At 39.2% G+C, this 9824-nt stretch overlaps 1 protein-coding gene across 1 annotated transcript; it reads left to right on the forward strand.

Moving 5' to 3' along the window:
- The first annotated feature begins 265 nt into the window (after positions 1–265).
- LOC148012667 (uncharacterized) lies at positions 266–781 on the forward strand. The gene has a single exon (XM_087669187.1). It carries the CDS (start codon positions 266–268, stop codon positions 779–781), a length of 516 nt encoding a protein of 171 aa, XP_087525313.1.
- Positions 782–9824: the final 9043 nt, after the last annotated feature.

The raw sequence follows: 9824 nt of genomic DNA on the forward strand, positions 1-9824 counted from the left end.
CCAAAGGAAATGAGAGAGGAAGAGGAGAGAGAAAAAAAGAGAGAATGAGAGGAGAGAGAAAAAGAGATAAGATGTTAAACATAATAGGCAAATAGAGCAAGAGAGGGTATGGCCCCTGCACGACATCCACATCTGTGCACGACATCAACCGTGACTGACCCCTGCAGCATGAGGCCTCCTCTGTGCCCTACTGCAAAACACAAACCAGATTGCCATCAAGATGATTGTTGCATGCACGCAATCGCTTCCTTGCGGAAGTACTTTCATGAGTGGTTTCAAGTTATATCTAGCAGAACAAGCTCCTTACAAAGGTCAATCCAAATCGAAGGCTCTTCCTCAAGGCCTTTCAATTGAGTCTCTCATCGTCAACTACCTCAAGAAAGTATCACAATTTATCTTGCATTACCTGAGGGACAGGTATGGTGGGCAATTGATGATGAAGGATATTCAATGGTGTCTTTCCGCGCCAGCAATATGGGCAGAAGCTGCCAAGCAAAAGATAAGGAAATGTGCTCAGGAAGCTGGTACGGTCAAGGGAGTGTCAAGAAGAACATGCTCAGAGGATGCTAGCCCTCATCTATTAAGAGTAGTTCTGGAGCCAGAGGCTGCATCTTTGCATTGTCTCCAAAATGCTAGATTCCTATCCATCAGAGAAGGAGAAAAGTTTGTTGTGGTTGATGTGGGCGGAGCCACTATTGATTTGCTGGTGGGTGAGGATTTGCAAAAGTCTGAGGCTGATGTTGCAGCGTTACATGCAACCTTATTGTGGCTTCAAAACTAATGAATGATCTGCATTTTAATCATTATCCTTGGACCTAATGCCAGTCCGGTTGTCCAGCTCACTTGTGAAATGGTCTTGGTCCAAGTTGCTTATATTGTTAGCCCATGCCAATACCCAAAAAGTGTCACCTGATTGATAGCTGTCTTTTTACAGACTCCTCTACCCTGTAGTGTTCTGACTTTGCATTGTAAGCCTTGTGTATTCCAACCTCCCTCCTTGTGTATTCCAACCTCCCATGCCAATGAGAGAGGGAGAGGAGAGAGAAAAAGGAATGAGAGAGGGCAAGGAAGGGAGAGGAATGAGAGAGAGAGGAGAGAGAAAAAAGAGAGAGGGAAGGAGAGGAATGAGAGGGACAAGAGAGAGAAAAGGAAATGAGAGAGGGAGAGGAGAGAGAAAAAGGAATGAGAGAGAGAGGAGAGAGAAAAAGGAATGAGAGAGGGCAAGGGAGGGAGAGGAATGAGAGAGAGAGAGGAGAGAGAAAAAGAGAGAGGGAGGGAGAGGAATGAGAGGGAGAGGAGAGAAAAGGAAATGAGAGAGAGAGAGGAGAGAGAAAAAGAGAGAGCGATGAGATAATTTGCTTATTGATTCAATGTGTATTCCTAATTCTATGGTTTTTATAATGTGCACATGTGCATACTCAAGAATCAATAGTCAATTTTAAAGTTAAATTGAATTTTCCATAATAAAAAGGAAGTATCTTTTATCATCTTCAAGTACATAGAGAAATTACGAGATACATATTGCAATGCTTGCTACTAATTGTAAGGTTTCTGTCGCTTGCCGCTAATTACTTATATCAAGCTTGTCAACTGGAGGAACTGCCATTCATTAGAGAGCAATGAAAAAGTAATTATTAACTCTATTTTTTTAATTCAATGATTCAATGTGTATTCTTAATTCTATGTTTTTTATCATGCGCACATGTGCATGCTCAAGAATCGATTTCAGGTGGTTAAATAATTATTAACTTTGGTTTTTAAATTATATTAATTGCTAATTTTAAGTGGTTAAATAATTATGCGTCTACTGGCACGTCTATATTAGCATCTATTTGCGCAGATATATAGACGCAAAATTCGCATCTATTTACACGCACGTTTACACGTACTTATAGACACTGTGATAGACGCGCCCAACTTTGCGTGTCTAACATGCACGTCTATGCCTTGTTTCTGTTGTAGTGATAACAAGAGGTCTCACCTTATGACGCGCGCCAAGGAGTCATTGCGGAGACAAGAGCAGGGGCGCCGTGGATATAGTCAACCACCCAATTGCCACCGCAAGGAGTGGAAAGAGGCCAAGAAGAGAGCAGGAGTCATTGCGGAGACAAGAGCAGGGGCGCCCTGGATATAGCCAACCACCCAATTGCCACCGCAAGGAGTGGAAAGAGGCCAAGAAGAGAGCAGCAGAGAAAATGACAAGTCGCCAGCATGCAGAGGCGCGACGTATCCAGATGGCAACCATGGGATCATCGCATTATGAATCAGGTGGCAGGGAGTCATGGGAGGCTGAGTTTGTAAGTATTATTTGATTTCTTTTTTTAAATTAAATTTTGTAATTTATTTCACTTCATTATGTAGTGTGTTTTAATACGTTGTATGTTCAAATTGTTTTGTAGTATCATATTGTTGGTAGGATGCCTACTCCTAGAGAGGTAGGCTACCATCGAGGTCATAACCGGGCGTCCACGTGGCAGCATTTCTACGAGGAGGAACTCATCACGGATGAGCAATATAATCGCGCCATGAGGATTCCACCACCAGAAGAGGTATGTTTTATTTTTTACATGAGAAGTATAGATAACTCTAATTTATTGTTTGTAATGGTATTTATATATCTTAATCCTTTGTGTAGGCGAACCTTGATGCAGTTGAGGATAGCGAAGGGGAAATTAGTAGTAGCGGTGGCAGCAACGGCAGCGGCACAGGCAGCGGTGGTTGTAGCAATTTTGATGCCTCTTCTGAGGAGATATAGAGGAGCCCCATGCATGCATGCCTCCCCTTGGCTTGTAATTTTGATTTTTGAAATGTATTACTTTCAGCTAGTGCTTGCAACCATGATGTCACAAGCACTAGAACTCATAATGTAAAAATGTTTCATCTATATATATAAAATTTCGCGTTGTACATACATTGTTTTGTTTTCAGTATCCAATCTTCGAAATAATCTTTCTTTGTTTTTCCTAAGCATACAATTTGATGTTGATGGGGGAAAAAAAACCAGAGAGCATGTGGCTTGCAAAGCCACATGCTCTCTGGTTTTTTTTCATACCTCTGTTTTGCGCGTCTATCAGCGCGTCTAAATTGCAGGATAAATGCGCGTCTATTCACTTCCAAAACTTGCAGAGTAAACGCGTTTTTAGATGCGTAGATACACGCGTGTATAGACGCACAATATGAATATATCCACTTTTTTATAAATATGATTATATATTTACGTAGCACGTCAATACGCACATCTATATACGTGTCTACGTGGGCGTGTAACTCTGACTATAAGCGCGCTTTTAGACGTGATACGGTAGACGCAGAAATAGACACGGTAATAAACACGCCCAATATTTTTTTTCACAGTTTAAATATTGCGTCTACAAGCACGTCTATGGAGCCTTTTTGTTGTAGTGTGAAGCTTGACTTTAGACGACGATTCTTTATATATGTACTAGATGTGAAGTGGTTTAAAGAAGTGGTAACAAATGGTGAGCATTGCACAATCAGACGTCATCCAAGTGGTTTTGTAATCATTGACTCTACAAAATTTCACCAAAAGAAGAATGACACATTAGTACTACCTCAACAATGCGAGCAGGTATATATTCAAAAGCTAATTTTTTAATATGTATACATGTGATACATATACACAATATAATAAGTATTTAAGTTTCTTGCTTTTGTTTTTCAAATATAGGTTTTGTATCATCCAATGATAAACAATAATCGATGGTGGTATGTCATTCCTATATCTAATCATTCAAAACCAATATATGGTAATATTACTGACATGGAGATAGCAGATGACAATCCAACAATTAATGATGATGTACATGATGACACCATAATGGATGATATGCGTGATATAGTACAAGATGAACCTCGCGAGAATGTTCAAGAAAACACAAAAGAAGACAATAATGTGATTGTCGATGATATTGATGAAGGTATTGAGCAATATGACAACATATCTAATAGTGGGATAGACTTATTTGTTTCGTTACCTCTTGGTAACATAGACCTAGAAGTAGATAGTTTAGCAAGGGCTGATCTCATTGAAGATGAGATGGATCATTCACTGTAACATACTTAGTTTTCTTAATGATTCAATGTGTATTCTTAATTCTATGGTTTTTATCATGCACACATGTGCATGCTCAAGAATCAATAGTCAAGTTTAAAGCTAAATTGAATTTTCCTTAATAAAAAGGAAGTATTTTTTATCATCTTCAAGTAGAGAAATTACGAGATATATATTGCAATGCTTGCTACTAATTGTATAATAAGGTTTCTGTCACTTGCCATTAATTACTTATATCAGACTTGTCAACTGGAGGAACTGTCATTCATTAGAGAGCAATACAAAAATAATTATTAACTCTGGTTTTTTTATTCAATGATTCAATTTGTATTCTTAATTCTATGGTTTTTATCATGCGCACACATGCATACTCAAGAATAAATTTCAGGTGGTTAAATAATTATTAACTTTGGTTTTTTTATTATATTAAGTCTAATTTTAGGTGATTAAATAATTGTGTATCTGGTAGCACGTCTATATTGGTGTCTATTTACATGGATATACAGATGCAAAATTCGCGTCTATTTACACGCTCTTTTACACGCACATATAGACGCAATGATAGACGCGCCCGACTTTGCGCGTCTAACATGCGTGTCTATGCCTCGTTTCTGTTGTAGTGTCCCTCTCTCATTTCCTCCCTCTCCCTCTCTTTCCCTCTCTCTTTCTCCCTCCCCCTCCCTCTCCCATTTCCTCTCTCTCCTTCTCTCATTATATATACACAAATTATATTAAAAAAAAGTAAAAGAGAGAGAGAATGCCCTCTCCCTCCCTCTCCCTCTATCATTTCCTCCCCCTCCCCCTCCCCCTCCCTCTCCCCCTCCCTCTCTTTCTCTTTCTCTCCCTTCCTCTCCCTCTCTCATTTCCACCCCTCCCCTCTCCCTCTCTTTCTCTCTCTCCCCCTCTCTTTCTCTTTCTCTCCCTCACTCTCCCTCTCCCTCTCTTTCTCTCTCATTTCCTCTCCCTCTCTCAATATACACAAATTAAACCCTAAACAAGTAAAAGAGAGAGAGAGAATGGACTCACCGTAAAGATTTCGTGAGGGTTTGGTGGCTCCTCCTCTCCTTCGCGAACGGCGGCGACAACAGTGGCAAGTCTTCTTCCTCTCCCTCTCTCACCCTCTATGCAAAACGGTCGCTCTCTCTCTCGCTCTCCCTCTCGAAATGTTTCACGAATGCGTGAAATGAAATGCACTCGAGTTTCGGCCCTCTTTTTTTCCCCTATGGGGCATCACTATTTGCATTGCAAATGCAACACAAATAGCGACACCGCTATTCTTGTGTCACTACCCGCCGTTGCTATACCTGTGTTTCCTTGTAGTGTCATAGAATCTCACACTTCAGGAAGCTAAAGGCACAACATACCACCATCAAGGTTGTAGGGGGTTTGGATAGAAAATTACATGTACAAAATTGCATATAAGAGAGATTCAACATTTGTGACACGTGTGTCATAATAAAATTAAAAAAAAACTATTTATGCACCTATTCACAATGGGCCGAAAAGACAAAATGTCATCCAAATCCATCCATCTTTTTTGAGAATCTATTTCAAGAAATCTAGATGGACCTCCGGCTCCTTCCAGTACCACTTTGAACCATTGCACATCAAATATGATCATGGAGAAGCTACGGTAATCCACTAAGATAACACTTTACAAGTTCCCAAAATACTCCATCTCATCTATAATAGTATTGTCGATGACACCACAATCCGTTGTGGAGCACATTTTGTCGATGCGCTTGACGTGGAAATGTCACCCGTGCGACCATGCCGCATTGTATATTTTCTACTATACATCGAAACGATTAGATTAGCTGTCATATATAAAATCTAGATACGACAGCTTATAAAACATGTGGTCACCTTTGGACTACATCCCCTTGAGAATTCCCACTCCTCTCAATAGAGACCTCCACCCCTTCGTGACAGGCTGCAATCAAAGCTCCATGTAACCATCACATAGACATAAACCCTGGCATCTCCTCCATGCCCTCGGGATATAAAATTGGCCGATGGCTTTTATTGCATCGAAATTTCAATCGTACTTGTTCTCGATCTTTCCTGGCTTGCTTGTACCTAGCAAGCCATATCTCCATGGATGCATGGTGCAACATACAAAAACGATTCACTTTCTTCTCAATTGCAACATCCATACTTTTTTCTAACCCATTTCCAACCACCACATCTCTAGTCACTCTATCATTGTCCTTCAGTGACCATAGCATACTGTTGTTTGAATGCACCGTTTCGCAATCACTGTGAAATATGCACTAACGCCTCTGACACCAACCAACCTTCAACCATGTTACCTTCTGACCGAGCTCGTTGTCGTAAATGGAATATGTATTTATGTCAATATGATGGGACTAGTCACTAACATGTGTGTTGGAGAAGAGCCGAAAACAAGTATTTTTGGTTGTTGCTATAAGTGTTGCCATAAAATCATTGCTATATAGTGAGAGAAATAGTGATGTTGTAATTGTTGCTATTTGCAACACGATAGTGACACAAATAATGACAATTATAGTAAATATAGTAATGGAACACATCCAAATAATTCTATTTTATAGACAAGGTTTTGTATCCCTACCACTTTTCTAACCACATTGGGCTAAGAACCAATCTTACAATTAAATTTAAACAGTGTAAATTATTTGATAGATAATATAACAAAAGAAAACAAATGTCGATTCAATGTCACAAATTGTATAGTTATGATGTGGATAGCATCAAACTAAAATAAGCCATCAAGAATTTAAATATTGCCTAATCTAAGCCACATATAATAAATATAATTATTAACATCAAAATAAGTATGATTGCATTTATAAAAAAAACAATGAAGACAATAAGGCCTTACATGGTGGAAGGGATAGAGCAAAAGGCAAAAAAGATATTAGTGCTCCAAGTAGCTAAACTTCAATGGTCTATAAGATCTACTACAAGTGGTTGTTATCCTAGACCTCATCTCAATGCAGTAGATCATCAAAAGGGTTCTATAACATAATCAAACATTAGTTCAAATTTAGAGAAAGTATGAGAACTATAGCTATGCTACACTAAAAGAGACAACATATGAGACTACACACACATAGAGCTTGATGAGGGCATTCAAACCATTATACTTTTATACATATGTTATTTGAAGCCTAGTTGGATCGAAAATTGTGATAAAGTACTGCAAAGAAGTGCAATTAGCATTGTCAAAGTTCAATTACTACTATGAGCAATATGGAAAATAATAAAGTCTTGACAACAAATAGAAAATATACAAAGTCCTTTGGGTAGATTCTATGGCTATCACTACCAAGGTGATGCATTGCTCTTGCCTCTAGTTGTGCCATTGCCCCCATCTCTATGAAGAGGAAGTGGCCTCCTCCTTGAGTCTCCTCCAATCCTCCTTATCTAGCCACTCGAGCTTCCTCCTTCTATACTTTATGCCTTGTGAGCATTAGATTATCTATAATACATATATGCACACATATGTACCTTCATCCACCATGTGGAGAATCAATCAATAAAAAAATGATCTTGAAAAATTATCATGCAAAGATGCTATCATCATGCAGTTTTTTTTTTTTGGCACACTTTTTCATCTATCCAATACATTGTGCCAAAATACTTTTATTGGCATAACTCTTGCATTCATGTTATGAGCCTCCTCTCCTCATCATTCATGAGCATAGCACTAATGGCCTTGTCCACCAAGTATAGAATGTTGGGCATAGTCTAACATAGATTCTCTACCACCTAGAAGTACACTACCTAGCATATTTAAGAAAACCCTAGACATTAGCTATAATTGCAAGAGTGGCACTTAGAGACAGTTGAGCAAAACTAGGTGTCGCATGGGAGATAGTGCCTATGGATGTTACTAATTTAGGTGACCAATGTAAATTTGATCGATGGGAAGGGATTAAAATATCTATATTACCATAATATGCACCAAAGCCACCCTTTGTAGCATCTGGAGATGAGAGAGAGGAGTACCAACCAACCATAGGGTCATAACATCTAAAACTACACAGCATCCTTGCCGCTTGTAGTAGAGTCACCCATGCTCGTAGGATGAAGATTCCTAATACAATGCAGAGATACATCCTCCACATCTCCAAAGCATCCACCAGAGCCACCACATCCACAAGTCAATCAAGGCAGCATATCTGAGCCTCCCTCTATGGCTAACTTGGAGCACGATTATCCTTGCTAGAAAATAACCATATAAACACTATAGTAGGGAGTTTGGGAATTTTCATATACATTGAAAATTTATAGGATGGTCAATATTTGGTCACGTGGTCAAATTGTTACCCCCTTCTTTGAAGGTGAAACTTTTTTTGGATATTATATAGATGATAGTACTAGGTTCCATCTTCAAAAGGGGGATAAAGATTTAGCCACATGGTCAAATATTTATTTATAATTTGAGAGTGGAACTTGGGAGATTCGGGAATTCTCTAATATAATGTTTTTGGAGCATAAGAGGGAAAACATGATGATATACATTGACAAAACTTAGCATCTACTCTATCTCTGAAGCCGTGTAAGGTATTAAATGTCCAATACTAAAGTCATATACACTACAAGGATATAGGGGCATAGCAACGGGTGTTTGCGATGAAAATTAGTGGCATTGATATTTGCGATGCAAATGCGATGTAAATTATTAGCGCTGTTGCTATTTGTGACGCAAATAGCAACGGTACTCAGAGAAAAAAAAGCGAACAAAACCCAGGTGCGGCATTTTTCCGCAAAGGGTTTGAAAGAGTGTGAAAGAGGGAGCGAAAGAGATCATGACTTTGGGAGGAAGAGGGAGAGAAAGAGAGAAAGAGAGAGAAGATGAGCTTCTCATCGCCGCCATCGCCGCTGTCATCGTTCATCTTGCGAAGAAGAGGAGGAAGTGCATAAAGGAAGAAGAGGGGCCGTTGCGAAGAGGAGATAAATAATCTATCCTTGGGCCTTTGCGGTGAGTACATTGCACCCTCTTATTTTGTTTTTGTTCTCTTTTCTTTTCTTTTATTTGTTTTTCTTGAGAATGAGGTGCATTGAGGGACAAAGAGAAGAAATGAGAGAGGGAGAAGAAGAAAGGAAAAGGGGGAGAGGAGAGAGAGAGAGAGAGAGAGAGAGGGGGGAGAGAGAAGAATCAGTGAGAAAACACGAGGGGGTGGAGAGAAACAAAGAGAGAGGCGACAAAGAAAGAGAGAGAGAGAAAGAAAGAGAAGGGGGAGAGAACATAAAACGAAGAGCGCAAAGAAAGTTGGATAAATTAGGAAAGGCTAGTTAGACAACTAAAGCTACTCTTCGAGGGAAAGGGATGAAGGGGGTGTTTAAATCGCCGATGGATTTTTTATACATCAAAGTGGTCTTGGTTTGCCTAGAGAAATCCATTAAAAATCTGAAATGCTAGATTAGGTCAAGTTAGGAATGATCGAATATCAACTATCCTAGTGTGTCCTCCTAGATCCAAATCAATGTTATTTTAGGGGAACCTGAGTTGAGACTATACCTTATTAATAAAGTGGTTGATGCATATTACTCCCCTCATTTTTCACTCTCTTTAAACCAATGCAATGTTCTATTTTAGTTTAACAGATGATAGCAAAGTAGCTATCTTAAGATAATATTAGATAACCATGGTAGGAGACCATAGTCACGATTAAGGCTTGCTTTAGATTGATCCTTGTGGGGTTAAGGTGGAATCTTTCCTAAGAGGTAGACTTAATTTGGATGAAAAGGGATCAATTTGTGC

The sequence above is a fragment of the Lygodium microphyllum genome, chromosome 27 (genome assembly GCF_053477565.2).
Source record: "Lygodium microphyllum isolate KBCC chromosome 27, Lygodium_microphyllum_v1.1.10, whole genome shotgun sequence".
NCBI classification, from domain to species: domain Eukaryota; kingdom Viridiplantae; phylum Streptophyta; class Polypodiopsida; order Schizaeales; family Lygodiaceae; genus Lygodium; species Lygodium microphyllum.